At 42.3% G+C, this 21,958-nt stretch overlaps 1 protein-coding gene across 1 annotated transcript in view; it reads right to left on the bottom strand.

The window, feature by feature from the left end:
- The window catches only part of CSMD1 (CUB and Sushi multiple domains 1), a 5,088,256-nt gene that overhangs the window by 3,501,185 nt on the left and 1,565,113 nt on the right, over positions 1 to 21,958 (bottom strand). Inside the window, exon 4 of the mRNA XM_069235813.1 lies at positions 9,192 to 9,386. Within this exon, the coding sequence (XP_069091914.1) occupies positions 9,192 to 9,386 (195 nt within the window). The remainder of the gene's footprint in view (positions 1 to 9,191; positions 9,387 to 21,958) is intronic.

Genomic DNA, 21,958 nt, shown 5'->3' with positions numbered 1-21,958 from the left:
TTTATGTGCTTTGTCTCATAATTATAAATTCCACTCAATGAATATTTTTCAGACAAATTTTAATTCTTTCTATATAAAACATAATGTTGCCTTCTGATTATGGAACAATACCTATGCCTTAATACATTATTTTTTCAGTTAATTTATATTTTAGATGGTTTATTTTGGCCTCTGGTAAATATAGGAAGTCACGACAAACAGACTATCCATATTCAGTTAAATTTATTTGCAGAGCTTGGACTGCGTATCCCACCTAATGTCAGCCCCTGAATCACTTGCACTTATTTCACACTTGCGTCAGCTGCATATAGCAGAATCAGGAGCATGCCCTGCATCCAGCTACGTGTTGCCTGAATTTAAAGCAGTTAATAGAATCTGAATACAGAGCATGGAGTGTACCTATTTTCCCTGCCTTCTAGGGCACATTTAGGCACTGAGGGTTTCATTTTGTTTTTTTTCAGGGAGTATGGGGAGGACACAACAAATCTTTTTTGTGCACTACATTTCCAAGATGTAGCGCACAAAGGTTGCTGGGAGCCATAATGCAAAAATGGTTTCATGGGATCAGCTGTCCCTGCAGATTAGGTTCTACAGATCAGACTACTCAAAATATTTATTTAAAAGGCAATGGGATCACATGATAGGCTTGTCCATTATCTCCATTCTTTCTCACTAGGTCCAGTAATTCTTAACCAGTCAGTGCAAATTCTCTATGCTGTCAATGCACATTTGGCCAAGATCGAGCCCGCAAGTGTTTTTGAAAACCTTAAGCTGTCCTACAGATCATGAATTAAAATATTTAAAAAAATAAATGATATCAAAGGGTCGGCTCAATCATACTCACAGGTCATTTTACCTGAAACCTGGAGATTATGGGCCACATGTACAAAGCCTTTTTCCAGTTGCAAACCGGCCGATTTGCGGAATCAGCCCGTTTGTGTCTAGAAAAATGTTTATTGGGATGTACAAAGTCCAAATTGCAATTCGGTAACTTGGTACCAAATCGCAATTTGGATTTTCCAAATCGGTATTAGGAAGGAGGGTGTTCAGGGCATCCCTTCCTAATACAGAATGTGAATATTATGTTTGATTGTTTTGCGACTGTGAATGTGGTTACAAAACAATCCCAGCTAACACCAATTTCAAATTGGTGTTAACCCATTCACAAATGGGAACGGGTCTCCAAAGGACATCTTCCCCTTTGTGAATGGAAGTACAAATATTTTATATTATTATTTTATATTATTTCCCAAGAACCACTGCCTTCTCTGAAAAAATTAAAAGAAAACTTCTTATTTTTTTGTTTGAAATGCATCCCATTTATCCTTTATGGAAAACAAGCTGCAGTTAAGAAGATAAATAATTGCTTTATTTAAAAAGAAGACACAGGGATGGTGGTCTGCTGTCCTCAGCAGACCACCATCCCTGTGAGTCGGCCATTCCCAATGGGGTCGCAAATTGCGACCTACCTCATGAATATTGATGAGGTAGGTCATTTGCAACCCTATTGAGAATAGCAAACGGTGTACTTAACACTTTTGTACATTTTGCTTTGTGACTCGCAATTTACGATTCCCAAAAGGATTGCAAATTGCGAGTCGAAAAACAAAAGGTCATACATCTGTCCTTAATCCCTGAAAATTTGTATGCATCAAATCTTTTTTTTTTTTTGGATCAATAATGCCAGTGAGCAGCATATATATGAAGGTTTTGCGCTGCCCTTGCATCACACAGGGTGCCACAAGGGCGAAGCAAGACAGACTTATCAAACTACACAAGTTCTCCTTGCTTGATCCTGCATGGCTAGATAAATCCAGAGTAACTCAACACAGCACAAATCACTGAATTGTGTTACTTTACCCCAGAGAGGTGTTCCATGGGTGGAGCATGGGTGTTCACGCATCTATTCATGGATTTTGATACATTTTCAGATTTACCAATGCTGGTAAACTTGGGCACGCATCAAAATGCTACCCCTCCCCAGTGGACGCATAATGATGAGAAACAATTTTATTTCTTTTTGTTTGTTCTTTCTATGTGTACTGCATTCTGCAGCACACATAGAAAGAGCAAAAAGCTTCAGAGGATTGTTTTGTGCAGGAGAGTCCATTCCCGAACAAAAACAATCATGTCTGCAACGCAGCCACCCTCGCACTATGGCACAAGGGTGCCCACTTTGGTGCTAGGCAGGCAATAGGGTAATGGTGCAAGGAAATGAGAGGAGTCTATCATATTATGTAAAATATGGTGCATTACTGCCCTTCCATACAGCGCAGCAAGGTGGCTTTCTGCACTGTGTGAATGCCACAAAAATATGCCCCTGAATCTCTGCATAATATAAAGGCAGCCAAAACAACTTTTTATGTGCTGGTCTGCACATTAGATTACAAAGAATTGTGCAGATTTCAAAGTATCTTATGGGCAAAATGATCCTTTATACAATGAAAAGTTTGGGGCATTTCTATGAGGTTTTGCATCAGCTTTGCACCAAGCAAGGGGGCACAAGGGTAACACAAAATCTAAGTTGTATTTGTAAAGCCAGGCAAGGCCACCTTGCATGACCCTTCACAGTTGATAAATCCAGAGAAACACAATGCAGCACACATTGTTACTCTGCCCCAGGTCTTTTGCTGCACTGCATTAATAAGTCCCTTAGTATTTTCTTTTGTTATTTTTGACCACTTTATGTTAAACAGAAAATAATCCATAAATATTTTGCAGATTAACTGCACAAATGTGGGATGTATGTTAACGTAACCAGTGCACCTGGGAGTGCATTGTTCATTCTTACGCATCACAGAGGTCAACAGATCCTTTGACCCAGAAAGAAGTGTGGTGAACCAACAAAAAAATTACATCCACTCCCTAAACAATTTACTCCAATCATGAATAAAGCCAAAAACTTTGTTACAACAAGCTCAAAGTCATGTAGACAGTGCGCAAAAGCAAATTATAAAGTTAAATAATCACCAGGGGTTGCCCAAGGTAACAAATATATTTAACATTAATAAAATTAAGCATTTAAGAAGAAGAAAACATCGTATTAGCAAAACCATATGAGCTACAGAAACAAGGTGGTGCTCAGAGTTAACAATCATTTCAAATTAGCAGAGAAAATAATCATTGGCTGGGCCTGTCAACACTACAGCTAACCTAAATAGTAAATACATGTGTGAGGAGAAACATGTGAGCAAAATACAAAAACACAAAAAGGACAAAATAATTTGGAAAAGAATAATAATTTGAGCTATTAACTAAAAATAAAATAAAATATGGCACAATGGAGTTTCTAACCTAAAAGTGGATTTCAGGGGCAATGTCAATTGGCGAAGAGAAAGCTACCTCTAAAAGGGTACGGCATTTATGGAATCTTCATCAACCAAGTGTCAGGTCAGCAAGGCATCTGCAGGCATCAGGAGAGAGTGTGAGGGTGAAATCCAAGTATTTATAGGTAATATAAAATGCACAGAGAAATCCGACTTGTCAACTGACATCAGTTCATGCCACGTTGAAGAGGCATCATCCAATTAAAACTAGTCAGCAGACATAAGTTTGCAACAGTGCAACACTTTCCCACGTCTGTCATGGGAACATCTCCTTTCCATGTGACTCCAAACAGGTTGTTATTTTCTTCAAGGCTAAATGGGTACCATTCTCCAGAATTTCACAATGAATTTATTACAACAGGACTTTGCTTCTCATAGCAAAGGAATCTGAAAGAAGACTTTATGTTTTGAAAAAATAATTCAACATTCTTACATGACTGCAAAATGCAAGCTCTGTAGGCCTCATTTAAGCTAACATAAAAAAAAATGTAAATTAGACATTAATAATATTTCATCAGTATAGGTAAAACACTTGAATATAAATGGAAAAGCTTGTTATTACATTATATTCAGGTATAACAGAGAAATGTATTTCATCGCATTTCTGCATGTGTTTTCAAACTCAGAAATCAGTCATTCAATATGATTTAGATGTGCATACTTAGGGCCTATTTACGGGTTTGGCAGTCTTAAGACCGCCAAACTTGTGGTGGTGGCTGTACCACCGCGCTCCTGGTGGTCTGACTGCCAGATTACAACCCTAGGCGGTTGGACACCGAGGGGACCGCTGCTACCACCAGGGTCACAGATCCCAATGGGGTGGCAGCAGTCGGAGTTGTGGTCAGCCATGGAATAGCCCATGGAAGCATTGCTGTGCTGATCATAAATCTACTTTCCACCAGCGGTTTCACCACCCTGGAAAGGCTGGTGGAAAGCTAGTGCTGGGGGCCACATGGCCAATGGCATAGGCAGTGCAGCGGTCCCCCTGCCAGCACCCTTGGAATGGGCATATCTGCTTACTGACAGTGCGCATTCTGAGGATGCTATTGTGCAACGGCATAGGCCTCGGCTCTCTTAAGGGAGCCAGGATCCATGCTGTGACACTATGTTTGCCAGGATGACCATCAGAAACATTGTAAAATGATGTTTCTGCAGGTCTGCCATGGGGGTTGAGTGAGGCCACCAGTATGATGGAAGCCTCACCCGCAGGTTTGGTGGTCTGACTGTCGGACCGCCAAACTCATAATAAACCCCTTAGTCTAGAGGCTAAATTACATTTTAACATGACTTAATTTTCTTGCATGTAATTTAACGCATAAGACAAATGTGTGTCAGTGCAACTTTCTACATTAGGCTGTATATGTAAACAGTCAAATTCTGATGGGTTTTGTGACACAAGGGACAACACTAAAATGTATGATCTATCACACCCATTAATATATGTCTTGGTAATGTGTTTAGTTTATTTAACAATATATTTTGTTGAAATCTGAAAATCTTTCTATAGAGTCATAGTAATCAGAATCACTATACTACTCGAAAACTGCCACAGATGTCATATCATGTTCGTGGGAAGGATCCATGAAATGAACCTGAAATCTGTATATCACAATCTGGCAGAGAACGAGGGCTCTTGCACTCCTCTGTCCCCTAGAGATCTTATAAATGTGGGTTGACCCTGCAATGTTCCTATAAATCTTTTAATATGCATTTCTCTTTTGAAAGTTAGGGGAATAACATGCTCACAGATAATCAAACTGGGGTAAATCCATAGATAACTTCGAAGTACAAAAAACAATCAGGATGCTGGCTTAAAAATCTAAAATTACGGGTGGATGCTAGGATAGTAACTGGACTTGCATGAGTTCTGCTTATCCTTAAATCTCACTGTTCAAGCAATTGGAAGTTTACTTCTCAGCCTCTGTCTTATCCAAATATTGTAGCAACATGACCTGCCTTGTCCAGTACACTCCTAGGGAGTGCAGTGGCGCAACAAAATGAGAGGGGGCCCCACTGCACTGTACATGGAGGGACTCACTCAGGAGTTCTCAGGCCAGTGTACTGTCTTGAGGGGGCCCCCTAAAGCTTGGGCCCCCCCTGCACTGTGGGGGCTGCGGGTGCCTTTATTACACCAATTAGGGAGTGCATACATATGTACATAGATACATACATACATGACTGCATACATACATACAAAAATACAAAGATCTGAGGGACAAATGCAGGCTCATGAATGTATCAAGCCTCTTTAAATGGTGATGCAACTGTCCTTGAAGGGCTGATGAGGATTTTGTATTTATTAGGGTGAACAGCCTTGTAAGTGTGGTGCACCGCACAGCACCACAGGAACATCACAGAAAGTGAAGCTTATGTGATGATAGGACCTTAAAAATCTGTTCCCTTGTTTGCCAAATCCCCCGATGGTTCAGTTACTACTAACGGGCATGCTCTTGTACTTGGATTTTAACAGGAAGATGCTCGGGCCCTTTGCACCCCTCAGTTCTCCATCAGAGGAACTAGATGCTCCTTCTTCAAATGTACTCGGAGAAAAAATTACTTGTACAGTGGTACGTCCTGGGTTCACTTCTGATGTGGACATGCAGTTGCATGATCCCCTTCCCTTTTTAATGCACCGCTGGTATATTTTAGTTTTCTTGATTTCACCTTTCCTTTTGTGGATCACTTTTGGTTGTGGTGCAATCTCATCTGCTAATTCAGTCATTGTGGGGGACTTTTATCTTCTGAAGGTTGGATACAGGCATTAATTTTCCTTGTGACCTTTTGCTGGTTCTCTAAAGATGTTTCTTAGATGAAAAATGTAACCCATATCAGCTGTCACGTCTTTTCATTGGCATTTCCCTCTCCTTTCCACTAGCTTTTTCTGGAATGAAACTTTTTTGTTTTGTTTTACTTAACGCCTATTGCGTTCTTGGTGACCCACTAATTGTAACAGTGTGCATAGTGATCCCCAGCGAATGCTTTGCTAGATGTTTAGTTTTCAGCCTTTTGATCTCCTTTTCAATCAATGGTAGGGTCTCCACCAGGGGTTGGTATTATGTTTTGTAACCATTCCACAACTTTCAATAAAATTTGATGGCTTGGCTTCCAGTTATTTATCCAGTGGTTTATCGTATCTAGGAGGCACAATACACGTTATGGCAGATGTGAGGTACACCACTTCAGGTACTGCATAGATGATAAGCTTTGCATTGATTGATTGGTCCTCCTTCTGATTTATAGCTACCCAAGATCCATCAAGCTGGTTCAGAATCAAGGCCATCGCTTCCAGTATAAGTGTTAAAAGGTTAGTATTATGGTCATTATGGCATACTACTTTCTCTAATAAAGGGAGCACAGAACTCAATATCTGTTCTAGCAAGAAAAAGGATCTAGAGATTGTATAATCTTGGCCAGCGCTACAGGGCGACCTCTGTACAATCATGTTCTCAGAGTAAGGGATCCCTTATTCTGGAGAATGGGGGCTATAAAGCTGCTGTTCATCATCTCATTTATGGAGGAGTTAATATTTGATAATACCTCTGTCTTTGCTAGGATATGCTACATACTCAGACAGTTACCCCAGTGTTCATTGTTGGAACAGGAATGTCTGGCAATGTAAAGTCACAAGGCAGTGGTAAATCTAATAATGAATCCTTTGGGAACAATGTGCCTTGGAACATTTGGGATACATCTCCACGTAGACTTGCTTCCCTAGCTAATGTAGCACCCAGTAGGGGAAGAGCAATATGGGGTGAAACCTTCTGTGCTTAGAGACTGATTTTACATAGGCCTCCATAAGGTATGCAGTTACAAGTGTTCCTTTCCTCAGTGCAGAACTGTCCGGGGTTTCTCTCTTTAAGTCAGACTTTGCTTTTTCTCTTACAAACCCGGACACAAGGTATTCCTTGTGTTCAATGTTTAGCTCATTGGGGAACAAGAAATGGTTGGAAGTAGCAGCGTGGCTAAAGGTGTGTTTAATTTTGGGCTGATGTTGATGGAGCCAGCCTGCATTACTTTTGGCACTATTTCGTTCTTACAATGATCCATACTAGTCTTGTCTGCTTACACTGTGTTGCTCAGTAGATTAGGTGGGAATGCACTTTTCTCAAATAGGGGATCCAACTCTATCACTTCACCCCCTTGCTTTTTTGGTCAGTATGCTCACCCCACATCACACTGATCAGAGTGGATTGGACTGTTTCACCCTTGAAGCTTAAATAATAGTTGGTATTAAGTTTTTTGCTTTTCACTTGGGCTTCGGCAATTGGATCAACGGCAATCTTCTTTCCAGTGGGCCTGGACCAAAGTGGTTCATGTGTGCCTACACTAAGCAGGATGGTGAGGATTTAAGATTAGCCTATTTGCTAGCTATACCTGTAGAAGGCCCCTGAACACTTTTCTTTTATTTAGGAGCTGGTATTTGTATTGCCCCCCTGAATATGACATGTTGGAAATTTAGGTAACAGAAACAGTAGTTTGTTATACAAGTGCAGAGATCTTCAGGGTTTAAAATATGATCTTGCGCTTTTAGGATAGTCATGCCTTTATCATTCACACACTATCAATGAGGCACTATCTGACACTATATGGCAATACATAGCTGTATTTCATTTAGGCCATACCATTTGAGATGTATCCTAATCTGCACTGCAAATGTCGGGCCAGGTCGAGGATAGATATTTTGGACCATAGACTGTAGCTATATTGTAACAAAGTTGTACGGGACACCATACGAGCAGACATGTCTCTATTCACAGCACAACTATCCTATCACCAGCTGTTGTCTGTGCCTCCTTGCTAATCAGCCCCACTTTGGGGGTTCCAGGACTTAATTTGAGTGCTAGGGGTGTTTTTCAGGAGCCTGGGAGCCCTAGCGACAGTTCCCCAGCAGCAGTGGCACTAGCGAGAATAGTGACAATAGTGGTAGCAGGATTAATAGTGACAGCGGGCAGCAGTTTGGATGCAGGATACTTCAGGCTTTCCAGGCTATCCAGTGACCTCTCCAGAGCCTCGCTGCTGTCACTCCACAGTCTCTCAGTGCTTAATTGCTCAGGTCCACAATCTCCGGGAAACCAATGGACCAAGACCCCTTTCAGAACTTGTGCACGGCAGGTACACAAGCCACATTTTAGAACAGAAAATAGCAGGAGCAATGTTGACTGTGAAGCTTCTACACTTACTTTTCTTCAGCTCTGATATATTCTGCCTCTTCCTTTTGACTGTGAAGATGGTGGGGTGGGGGACCCAGAATGAGTGGGGAAGGGAGGTGAACTGCAAACAAAGCAGACCCTCAGCTGCCTGATGGCCTCAAGCCGAACCACGCTGATGGGGACTGCTTCCATGCACTGCAGATGCTGGTGATGACTAATGCACTTACCCCTTTGCTCAGGCTCGGCGTCAGGCACAGGATATGGCCAGACCCTCAGCTGCTTCCTCTTTCTCTTCCCACTGCTTTTAGCCACTCATATTTCCCTTCCTTCCATCCTCGTGTAGCACTCGCAGTCTACTCTCCTACTTAGTGACTCGGCAGCTCTGCTTGTCTGTGTCTATATTTCTTTACATCTCTCTCTGCGTCCCCAGCCACCTGATGGCTGTCTGCTATACTCAGCTCTGACCAGGGAGTTTTGGAATCATTTTGAATGTTTCCTTCATATTTATGTAATAATTGTTAAATTATTAATGCCTGATAAATATATTAACTCCTAGTTTGTTCATTCATTCAATGTTATATTTACAACGATGTTATTCATATTTAGCCTATGGAATTACAATAACATACATCTGTTAGTCAGCTATATACAGTTCCATATGCCAGAATGCATTTTGAGCAGTTCTTGAAATAGATAATCAATACAAGCTTTTTACCTCTGCAAAAAGGAGCTGGAAAATCCCAGGATGCACCATTACCAGGACTAACGATGCATGTCAAAGTAGCATGTCCTTCCATGATGTAGTTTGAGACACAACTGTATCGAATTTTGTCCCCGATGTTGAATCTTGTTCCATGAAGCACCCCTTTGGCGATTTCACCAGGATTTCCACAAGTGTGACTTGGTAACACTGTTGGTTCAAATAAAAACATAAAATATAAAACCCAGTGTTGCATTCGTTTGCAAAAATACAAGCATGCCTAAATCTAATTTGCTTCAATCAATGGATGTTAATTTTAAATACGGGATTTGTCAGTTGCAGAATAAAGGCTACTGTATAACACAGAGTAACATTCGTTATTAGTTGAAATGACAGAAAATGGTATCTGTACTTCTTGATCCATTCTGAGGTATTGACACCTGACATCTGTGCGTACTTTTTCCAAATTATTCACAACATTTACACTATTACACAGCAAAGGCCTGATTGAGGGTTTGACAGGTGGCTATTCATTGAAAGGTGCCACTGTCATGATATAGAAAACGTTTGGTGGAGACCCATATTTGGTTTTCTTGGCTGTTCAGAAAACGTTTTTTAATGTTCTGTTTTTTCAGAAACAAGCTCCCAAAGCTGGAGTTTGTGTGTGAAAAACAAAATACTAATCAGCACCACTCTCTGGGAGTTCTCTTTAGGGTGTGGGAACCATTATTACTTTTTTCTCTTCCCCCACCAGCTTTTTCCTGCTGGTGATGGATAGAAAAAAGTCATTGCACAACTCACCCTTTGATGAGGCAGGAGATGTAATGGAATTCTTCTAATAGCCACTACTACGCTGGACTGTTAGAAAAAATGTTCCATGGACAGAGACAAAGCGGGCTCCATTGACAGAAAAGTTAAGGTCTGCCTGTCTCTAAATTAGGTGGGTAGAGCAGAGGCCCGGCAAGCAGAGCACTCCCGCCATTTGTAATTCAGTACCCTGTCCCCCAAACTCTAAATCAGCCCCAAGTGTTCCTATGTAGAAACTATTAAAAAAAAAGTATTGCTTCGACCTAAACAAAAGGTGATGGATCTACATTTGATAGGCACAATAATATTAATTTCTTTAATCAATAGCCCAAATGAAAAAAAAGATATAGCCTTCTTAGGATATTTTTGTAAAGTTCAGAATGAAGAGCTCAGAAAATGTGCATATGTACAAGTTACGCTTGTGCCCCTCTTAGCTGTACCTGCACCATATCCCAAAGAGTGTGCGGGCTCGGAGAAGAGGCACACACCTGCGTGTCTTTGTTTGAGGTGTCTAAAGTGGATAGATTACCTCTAAACTTCTCTCTGGTTAATGTATGAACTTTAGACAGCACAGTTTGAAACAGATAGAAGCAACCCCTGTTCAATGTTTCTGGTTTGTGCTGTCTGCTTTTCATGTATTAATAAAGAAGAAATTATGAGTTATACTATTAACTTTAGGAACTGCAGTCAAATAAATAACAATCAGTGTTGTGCTGATCCAGCACAGCTTTAAATGATAAGGCCTCAGAAGCAAAATGTTTTCTTGGCAATGTGCATTGATCATTATTTGGACTGTGCATGTTTGAAAATATGTTAGCAAGAGCACATTAATCGTTAACATATGTACAAATCAATTCGCACATGTGAAATTGTATTATAGGATGCAAAAGGTGAAATATTAGTGAAAAGCACTAATTGTGAATTGCAGTAAATGAAGCTCGAATTAAATCACACAATAGTACCATGTGTCCAAACCTGTACAATCCACATGTGCCAAAAATCCTCTGGGTACAGCTGAAGCCCTGCACCCAACTTGCAATGGATGCTCAACCCTTACAGTGAATGGTTAAAGGTCATGCTAAACAGAGTGTGATTGTAGTAGGCCTAGCCCTGCACCCAATCCACTGGGGACAGCCAACTGCCCATACACACAATAGAAGGCTATGTGCAGCTGTAGTGCATCAAAATATGTTTTTTTTTTCCAATAATTGTGAGTCATATACTGAATTTATGAATACTAAAACTCTAGGAGAGTGTTTACTATTTACCTTTAAAACCTTCACTACGCATATGCCTTTACCATTCATGCCCTTACAAAAAAAAGTAGGCCCATATTTATACTTTTTTTGTGCCGCATGTGAGTAATTTTTTGACGCAAAAGCAGCACAAACTTAGAAAATACAATTATATTTCGTAAGTTTGCGCTGCTTTTGGGTCAAAAGATGACGCAAAAAAAGTATAAATATGGGCCTTAATACTTACCTTTAAGACTTTTACCACGCATTTGCCTTTATGATTTATGCCTTTAGAACTAAATTCATTGAAAAGGCATGCGAGGTAAAGGCATATTCGTGGTAAAGGCATGTTTGGCAAAGGCATGCGTGGTAAAGGCATATGCGTGGAAATGGATTTGTGGTAATGGTCATGACTGTTGAAGAGGTTTTTAAAGAAGAAAATAAAAAGAACATAAGGCACAGAATGGTGTCAAGGGGAAAACGTCTACTAAATGTGACAAAAATGCATCCTTCAGGCAAACTCTCTGAAGGACCTGATAAACTGTACTTCTGTTTTCCAGTCGGTTAGAAGTTTAACGGAACATTACCATATCGTCACATAAAATCTATAAATATTTTCTGTGTTGCTCATTTTGATTTACAGAAACATCATACGACTGCACTGCAAATTATAGCAGTCCATGCAGATCAGAAAATGAATACAACTTCAGATAGATTCACAGAAACAAGCCACAAATTTATTTTCAACTTTTTATATTTTCGTGTAAGACAAATGACGCATCATGTTGTAAATAGTAAGGGCAGGTTGTGAGTTTGCTGAGTATGAAGATTGGTAGTTCACCAGTGCCTGTAAGGGCCGTGATGATGGAAGATGGTCAGTTGAAACACATTTCCAGGCAGGCATACATCAGGATAACCTGGTGGTGCATTTGCTGTTGCTGGAGCAAAGGCATAGCTGGCATAAGACTGGTTTAAGTCACTAAGTAACAAAATATTAAATCCAGATGAAAACAAAAATGTGTCCTTCTGTGAAAGGCTTTATCAGAAAAACACTGTACTGAACAAATGCTTGCTATTAATGTAGTACGTTAAAGCACCTTAAAAATAGTACAATTAGGCCCAACTATGAAATAAAATATTTTGCTCACATCTTTCGACACAGTCACTTAAATGTTCACCGACTGAACAGTAAGGGCCTGCTTCTTAATTGTTATGTGGGTTGTTGGACTTTTGCTTATGCAGGGTCATCCCCAGACTTTTTTGCCTCCTGCCTCCTATATTTTTCTGACATGTTGCTGTTGGCTTTTCAACTCTGAGCACTTTACCACTGCTAACCAGTGCTAAAGTGCATATGCTCTCCTGTTTAAATTGTATGTAAGTGGTTTATCCATGATTGGCCTATTTTGAATTACTAGTAAGTCCCTAGTAATGTGCACTAGAGGTGCCAGGGCCTGTAAATCAAATGCTACTAGTGGGCCTGCAGCACTGGTTGTGCCACCCACATAAGTAGCTCTGTAATCATGTCTCAGACCTGCCACTGCAGGGTCTGTATGTGTAATTTTATACTGTAAATTCGACTTGGCAAGTGTACCCACTTGCCAGGCCTAAACCTTCCCTTTCCTTACATGTAAGGCACCCCTAAAGTAGGCCCTAGGTAGCCCCAAGGGCAGGGTGCAGTGTATGGATAAGGTAGGACATATAGTAATGTGGTTTATATGTCCTGACAGTGAAATACTGCCAATTTCGTTTTCACTGTTGCAAGGTCTGTCTCTCTCATAGGATAATATGGGGGCTACCTTTAAATATGATTAAAGTGTAGATTCCCCTAGAGAGTAGATGGACATGTGGAGTTTGGGATCCCTGATCTCACAATTTAAAAATACATCTTTTAGTAAAGTTGATTTTAAGATTGTGAGTTTGGAAATGCCACTTTTAGAAAGTGAGCATTTTCTTGCTTAAACCATTCTGTGACTCTGCCTTGTTTGTGGATTCCCTGTCTGGGTCAGTTTGACAGTTGGGTTGTTTTTTCACCTCACACCAGACAGTGACACAAAGGGAGCTGGGGTGTAATCTGCATTTCCTGATTAGCCATCTCTGCTAGGAGGGAGGGGTGGAGTGGTCACTCTCATCTGAAAGGACTGTGCCTGCCTCTGACAATGCTGTCTCCAACCCCCTGGTGTGTGTCTGAGGCCTTGCCTGGGCAAGGCAGGATTTCACAAGAAGGTGTGAGTCCCCTTTGAAGAAAGGTGACTTCAAAGACTAAAATGGGTATAAGAAGGGCACCCAAACTTACAAACTTTAGAAACACTTCTGGAATCAAGAGGAACCTCTGCCTGGAGAAGAGCTGATCGCTGAGGAACAAGTGCTGCCCTGCCTGTGACTGTGCTTTGTGGAGCTTTCCTGCAGTGCTGCTTCTGCCTGAGTAAGAGGGCAAAGACTGGACTTTGTGTGCCTTCCATCTTGAAGAAGAAATCTCCAAGGGCTTGATGTAGAGCTTGCCTCCTGTTATTGAAGTCTCAGGGATAGCAAAGACTTCTTCCTGCCAGCACCTGGAGTCTCTGGAGAGACCCCTACTCTGCTCTGTGGTGCCCTTCCAGTTCCTGGGACCCTGAAAGGAGAGGCTGGCAGCCTAAGGACAAAAATACACGCACCGAGTGGCGTGCGGAGAAAAGATCGACGCGAATCCGATCGCGGCTGAGAAAACGACGCGACGCCGGCTCCGCAGCTGAGAAACGACGCCGCAGGAAACGCGACCGGAGAATCGACGCCCGGAGCAGGAGAAACGACGCGCAGCATCGCTGACGAAGGCTGAGAGATCGCAACCAGCGCCGCGGGACTTTCGGACCGTCGCGTGGCTGGCTTTTTCGACGCGCCTCGCCGTGCCGAGCTGTTTTCGACGCATATAACCGTGCAGGGTTATTTTCGACGCACACCGCCCGTGCGGGGTTATTTTTCACGCAAACCAGGTACATTTACACGCTAGCAGCGCTAGTGTGTTGTTACAACTACCTAAAGACTCTTTTTATTTTAAACCTTTAAAAAATCATAACTTGACTGGTGTATGTTGGATTTTTTTCGTTTTGGTCTTGTTTTGTCTAGATAAATATTTCCTATTTTTCTAAACTGGTGTTGTGTCATTTTGTAGTGTTTTCATTAAGTTACTGTGTGTGTTGGTACAAATACTTTACGCCCAGCACTCTGAGGTTAAGCCTACTGCTCTGCCAAGCTACCAAGGGGGTAAGCAGGGGTTAGCTGAGGGTGATTCTCTTTTATCCTAACTAGAGTGAGGGTCCTTGCTTGAACAGGGGGTAACCTGACTGTCAACCAAAGACCCCATTTCTAACATGGGTGCTGACCCACAAGTATTTTAAAATCACAATGGTTTATAGGAGTACTCCCCCAAGGTTTCCTGAATTTCAGAAATCCATCTATACAAAGCATATTCGCATGTATACTTCTTCAAGTGTATATTGAACATTGAAAATAGTTATGCAATTGTGCCTATCGTATAAATTATGTATGCATTCATCACAATAAATAGGTATGCATGTATATTACATTTTAAACAGTAAGAGAATCAATGGCCAAAACATAATTCCCACCCTAATGCAGTACTGTCTATTAAATATCAATGGCCAATGTTCCACATAAATATCTTGGTCATGCCCAAGTGGGCTACAATTATCATACAATGTCAGGGAGGACACATGAATGTTGATGTGTCCATGATCTAATCCAACATTGCCAAGTAGTAGATCACAATTGTACTAGCTCCAACACATTAAGGTCACCTACTAAACAGAAAGCTTACATGCAAATATTAAAACTCCCATAGTTCTACAATAAAGAAAATAAAATGTGGTGAAAGGCCCAGCAAGTACTTCTAAAGATATGTAAATACTAATCTTTCAAATGTAGTGAGAGTTTCTCTCTCATACTGAATCCATAAAGTTCATATGCATCAAGTTCCATTATAATTTTGGATTCCAAATGTCTTTGATTGCTTGGGGTACATGATCTACAGAAAAATATCTCATTAGGTTTAAGGTTTTAAGATTGTTTTTCATTATTCTGTGGCACAATTACTTAAAACCATTGCAAACCATTCTTTATTTATACATTGAAAAGTAAAAGCCCACACTTTATGAAAAGTACTGTTTGGTTAAAATACATCACAGCAGCTGTGGTATCTAAAAAAGCCATAAAAATCTTTGCTAAGTTAAGTTACAAATGTAGCAATGCATACACTACAAGAGTTCAGTTAGCAGCTAGTACAATTCATGCTAACAGCTATGATAGACCCAATGCCAGATAATATATCACAAATGCCCTGTGTGGCACCATACTGAAATAGCAAGGAAGCCACAGGTTTTAGGGCACAACCAGTTCAATCTCAATCCTTTAAACATAAAAGTTAATGAGCCCCCTGCACCCCCCATCAATGATAAAGTGGGCCAGAGGACAAAATTGGGACCAAAAGGCAAAATAATTTGCTTCTAATGACCCCAAATTCAGCCTGCAACAGTTAGGCGGTAATGTTAATAGACTAGAGAAATGCAGTCACTCCTGCACACCAAAAAAAAAAGTGAATGCTACATTGGATAAAGACACTTGAAAGTGCAGTCTACAAAGACTAAAGGAAAGGCCCTCAAAAATTAAAAGTTCTAATGAAATTCAGTATCATTGGCAAAATGGTCAGAAGTGCAGCCCTCCAGCCTTATTATCTGGATGCTGTTAAAAATGGGGTCTTTAGTTCGCAGTCAGGTTACCTCCTGTCCAAGCAAGGACCCACACTCTAGTCAGGGTAAAAGAGAATCACCCTCAGCTAACCCCTGCTTACCTCCTTGGTAGCTTGGCACAAGCAGTAGGCTTAACTTCGGAGTGCTAGGTGTAATGCATTTGTACCAACACACACAGTAACTTAATGAAAACACTATAAAATGACACAACAAAGGTTTAGAAAAATAGGAAATACGAGCAAGACCTTGCGTCGTTTCTCCTTTTGTCGGGTCGGGCATATTGTTTCTTCTCTCTGCAGGAGAGCGATGCATCGACCCGGTCAGCACTTTCGACTCCGGGCAGGCCTTGCGTTGTTTTTACATGCCCAGCGGTACTTGCGTTGGAAATCCAGACGCACGATGATCCGAAAACCACGCAGTGCGGATTGCAATCTCACCAGCCTCCGTCAGCAATGCTGCGCATTGTTTCTCCAGCTCTGTGCATTGATTCTTCAGACGCGTTAAAGGCGAGTTTCGATTTTTAGCTGCGAATCCAGCGGCATGGCGATTTCCCAGCTGCAGATCAGAGTCACATTGATCTTTTCCCCACAGGCGTGCTATGTGTGGATTTTTTCCTTTTAGGCTGCCAGCTTCGCCTTTCAGGTTTGCAGGAACTGGATGGGCACCACAGGTCAGAGTACGAGTCTCTCCAGAGACACGAGGTGCTGGCAGAGAGAAGTCTTTGCTGTCCCTGAGACATCAAACAACAGGAGGCAAGCTCTAAATCAAGCCCTTGGAGATCTTCACAAGATAGAAGGCACACAAAGTCCAGTCTTTGCCCTCTTACTCTGGCAGAAGCAGCAACTGCAGGGTAGCTCCACAAAGCACAGGCAGGGAAGCTCTTCTTCCTCAGCTCTTCAGCTCTTCTCCAGGCAGAGGTTTCTCTTGGTTTCCAGAAGCGTTCTAAAGTCTGTGGTTTTGAGTGACCTTCTTATACCCAATTTCTCCTTTAAAGTAGGCCTACTTCAAAGCAAAGTCTCTTTTGAGTGTGAAATCCTGCCTTGCCCAGGCCAGGCCCCAGACACTCACCAGGGGGTTGGAGACTGCATTGTGTAAGGGCAGGCACAGCCCTCAGGTGTGAGTGACCACTCCTCCCATCCCTCCAAGCACAGATGGCTCATCAGGATATGCAGGCTACACCCCAGCTCCCTTTGTGTCACTGTCTAGTGTGAGGTGCAACCAGCCTAACTGTCAAACTGACCCAGACAGGGAATCCACAAACAGGCAGAGTCACAGAAATGGTATAAGCACGAACATGCTTACTTTCTAAAAGTGGCAGTTTCAAACACACAATCTTAAAATCAACTTCACGAAAATATCTATTTTTAAAGACTGTACGACGAAACAACGACTTCAAAAACAACTACTGCCTTAACAACGAGGTTGGAACACCGACCTCGTTGCTACTACTAATGATTTTACCACGAATGCCTTAACAACGATATTTCCCCAAAACCTAAACCCACCACTTACCTTCGCCAACTCACTTCTAAAAAACCGGAGTCGTGGTTAAAAAAAGCGTTGTTGCGCTTTCGTTAACCACGACTTTCGGAAAAAAAAAGTCGTAAAAAAGAATGTTCCCCATTTTTAAATTGTGAGCTCAGAGTCCCCAAACTCCACATGTCCATCCGCTTCCAAAGGGAATCTACACTTTAATCAGATTTAAAGGTAGCCCCTATGTTAACCTATGTGAGGGACAGGCCTTACAACAGTGAAAAACAAATTTAGCAATATTTCACTGTCAGGACATTTAAAACACATTACTATGGGGGTCATTCTGACCCTGGCGGTCCATGACCGCCATGGCGGAGGGCGGCGGAAGCACCGCCAACAGGCTGGCGGTGCTTCCTGGGCTATTCTGACCGCGGCGGTAAAGCCGCGGTCAGAAAAGGGGAACTGGCGGTTTCCCGCCGGTTTTCCCCTGGCCCAGGGAATCCGCCATGGCGGCGCTGCTTGCAGCACCGCCATGGGGATTCCGACCCCCTTCCCGCCAGCCTGTTTCTGGCGGTGTCCACCGCCAGAACCAGGATGGCGGGAATGGGTGCCGTGGGGCCCCTGGGGCCCCTGCACTGCCCATGCCACTGGCATGGGCAGTGCAGGGGCCCCCTAACAGGGCCCCACAAAGATTTTCACTGTCTGCTTTGCAGACAGTGAAAATCGCGACGGGTGCCACTGCACCCGTCGCACCCCTGCAACTCCGCCGGCTCCATTCCGAGCCGGCTTCCTCGTTGCAGGGGCTTTCCCGCTGGGCCAGCGGACGGCCTTTTGGCGGTCGCCCGCCGGCCCAGCGGGAAAGTTGGAATGACCGCCGCGGTCTTTTGACCGCAGTGCGGTCATTCAGCGGGAACCGCATGGCGGGCGGCGACCGCCGCGGTCAGAATGACCGCCTATATGTCCTACCTCAACCATACACTGCACCCTGCCCTTGGGGTTACCTAGGGCCTACCTTACGGGTGCCTGACATGTAAGAAAAGAGAAGGTTTGGGCCTGTCAAGTGGGTACACTTGCCAAGTCGAATTTACAGTTAACACTGCACACACAGACACTGCACTGGCAGGTCTGAGACCTAATTACAGAGCTACGTATGTGGGTAGCACAACCAGTGCTGCAGGCTCACTAGTAGCATTTGATTTACAGGCCCTGTGCACCTCTAGTGCACTGAACTAGGGACTTACTAATAAATCAAATAAGCCAATCCTGTACAAACCAATTACATACACATTTTGTAAAGAAGCACTTGCACTTTAGCACTAGATAGCAGTGGTAAAGTGCCCAGAGTAACAAAAACAGCAAAATCAGAGTCCAGCACACTTCAACAACCTGGGAAACAGGCAAAAAGTTAAGGGAGACCACACAAAGGATGAAAAGTCTAACAGATGCGATGAGTTGTATGGTCCATACGTGTACTAGTCACTCATGGGATCAAAGAGGTAGGTACCTTTCAACACTGACCTCCAGCATTGAATTCGTGATGTTACATTATTGAGCAACTAGAAAGCAAACTTCAGAAAGTTTACACACCTTTTTGTTAATCAGCTCAAATCCCCTTTCAAGCATTCTATAACTGAGGGGTTGCAAACCGTAATGTTCAAATGCCTGAAGATAGGCAACAGATAGTATTGTCTCAGAGAGAACAGAAAGGGGTATAAGCAAAGATTGTGTGAATGTGATTCCTGTGTGAAACTCCAGCTCCTACATGAAACATCATGAACACCAGTTAGACAACCATACTTGTATGCTTTAAGTGGGATCAAACCAAGCAACAGGTGCAAAAGATTTTAAGGTTGATTTGGGGTGATGAATACACCGGGAGAATTATTGGTTGATATAGGCCAGATGAATGAGTGGTAATTTTTTGTGCAAATGATTTGTAAATCCTGTTGGGCTGACAGCAACTCAGCTTGCTTCAACAGTAGCTTAGAAAGACTTACCACAGACAGCACATGCCCTTCACCTATTCTACTGACTTTGGCTAAGCACTGCAGGATCTAGGGCCCTCAGAAGTGCCGTGGGTCCACAATGATCACTCTGCATGTCTTTGCTATGCACAGTTGCAATACCAATTTTTTGTTGTTAAATTTTGAGTTGCTAAAGTTTCTCAAGAACTGAATATCATTTTATTCCTGTTAATTTGCAGATTTGCTGACATGATTTAGGATCTGTGATTATCATGAAAAAACAGGTATTTCTTTTTAATTTACTTTTGGGTTGGTATATTTTACTTGGAACATTTGGACACTGCACGTCTAGGATACCTCTCATATCCTCCCTAGGGAAAGGGGATGCTCCCTCAGCCCCAGTATTATGACAATATCACTTGTTTTAAGTACTCAGCATTTGCTATCTTGCTTCCTGTAATGCCTGCAGCAACACAATATTTCACATGCTTAGGGACATTTATAAAGTGTAAAAGAGTCACTGTAACAAGGTATACTAGTGCTAAAACAATTGCTTAACAAGATAACCTGCTGAATCAGGACTACATAGAGTATCTAAAGAACCATATTTTATATGGCTTTTGAAAGGCAAATTAGGGATGAATGGCTCTGTGAAAAGAATACAGCAATTTTAAAGTTTGGCATGGACATACAAAAAGAATGTCCTCTCCTTCTGAATCAGTGGAAAGAAGGCATAATTTAGAGATTGGCCACACTGGATCTACCTAAATGGTTAGGCATGTGTGATGGAAGCGAGAACAGATAAATCTTGGTCCAGTGTTGGATATTACCTTTTTTAAGATGCACATATGTTTTAAGAAAAAAAACAGTTTACAAGGAAACAGTGAAGTAAAATAAGTTGGAAAGAGATGTGATCTCTGGGTTCTGTGATCCAGGCCAATGACTACGCGGGCCGTATATGTGTATGTGTGAGTGTGTGTGGGTGAGGTTGTCAGGAATATTTTTTCCTAAACTCCACCCAAGCTGTTATCAATTACTCCTACAGAAGGACAAGTCATTGTCAACATCCCAGCCCATATAAGCTCTGCAACTTGTGTGCTAGTGTGAACCTCAGTTTTGAGGGGTCCACCCAGGTAGATCCCCAAAGACCCAAAATGAATTTATTGCAGAGTACCCTCTTAAGAGAAAAGGGATAATACACAGGTGCCTCTCACTCCCTGTCACAACATGTTATGTTCATTTAGATAAGGAGTGTTAGGAGTCAGACAACCCTGTGAGTGTAAGTCGTAAATGCAGGGAGAGTATTACATAAACATACTGCTCCCCAGTGAGAGAAATTGGGTTGTTGGTTGAGGGGGATGAAACTCTCCTCAAGCAGCAGCCATAATCCTTATCAGAGCAAATGACAAAAAAGTAATTAAATTAACCTGTGCTTAAGCTCCTGGTAGTGTGCCACAAAAGTAGTCAGGCTTAACGTAAAGGCAATGTGGAAAGGATTTATTTAGCACACAAACAGTAATAAAGTGAAAACACAACACAAGAAACATTCCACACCAATATAAACAATATAGTAAATTTTCTAAATTATTGGACACCAAAACAATACAAATATAATTAGTAGAAGCAAAAACAATACATTTTAAAATTAAAGCCAACTCGCAGTTATCTAGTAGTGCAAGACCATGTCACTGTCACAAGTTCAAGCCAATCACGATAGAGTGTGGGACAAATATAGAGACAAGGTTAGTCCCGCTGAAAATGTTACCTTCTAAAGTCCAGTGCGAAGAGTTCTGTTTGCTGTGGAGGTGGCAGAGAAGAGTAGGGAGAGCATTGTGGATGGATGTCACTTTAGCGCAAAGAGTAGGCTGGGTGTCAGGGACTGACGTCGCTTTAGCATGAAGATCCTGTCAGGTGTTGCAGCTGGTTGTTGCTGGAGATTCACTTTGGCGGTCATCATGGGCTGTTGAGGTGTGTAGTTCTCGCACTTCTGGTTGTCATTAGTGATCACTGCAGTGTGAAAAGTCAGGTTCACCAGAGCTTGGCGTTGATGGTTGGGGCAGGGACATGATCTTGATGGGAACAGACCTGTTTGTGGTCATGAAAAGCCTACAAGTGCAGGAGTTCTTCTTTTATTTAAGAAGGAAATGCACTGCAGCTAGATTGGTCACACCCTCTGCAAACCTGTAGCAAACACCATCAGGCAAGCCCAGACCTGGAACCCTTAAGGGAAAAGGAAAAAGGAAGGCCAAGAAACACCTGGTACCAAGGCCTCAAGCAGGACTGCAAAGAGATGGGTTATTCCTGGAGTCAGTTTGATAGAAAAGCCTGGGACAGAGATGGATGGAGAGTCCTGGTTGATTGGCCACATCCCAGGAGGGGTACAAGACATAAGGAAGAAAGTAAGTTTAAGGAGGAGCACAATTGACAGTTGTAGAAGTTTAGCTGATCATTCGCTAAGAGGTCTCTGAAGCTTGTTGTGTCCCTGTATCTTAGAACAGGAGGTGAGCCAGGTGATGGTTGGAGTCAAGTAAACCGGGCTGAGTGATCCATGTCCTGTCTTCTTT

This window comes from Pleurodeles waltl, chromosome 5 (genome assembly GCF_031143425.1).
Source record: "Pleurodeles waltl isolate 20211129_DDA chromosome 5, aPleWal1.hap1.20221129, whole genome shotgun sequence".
NCBI classification, from domain to species: domain Eukaryota; kingdom Metazoa; phylum Chordata; class Amphibia; order Caudata; family Salamandridae; genus Pleurodeles; species Pleurodeles waltl.
Note: the sequence above shows the minus strand (reverse complement) of the source record. Positions and strands in the feature narration are given on the sequence as shown.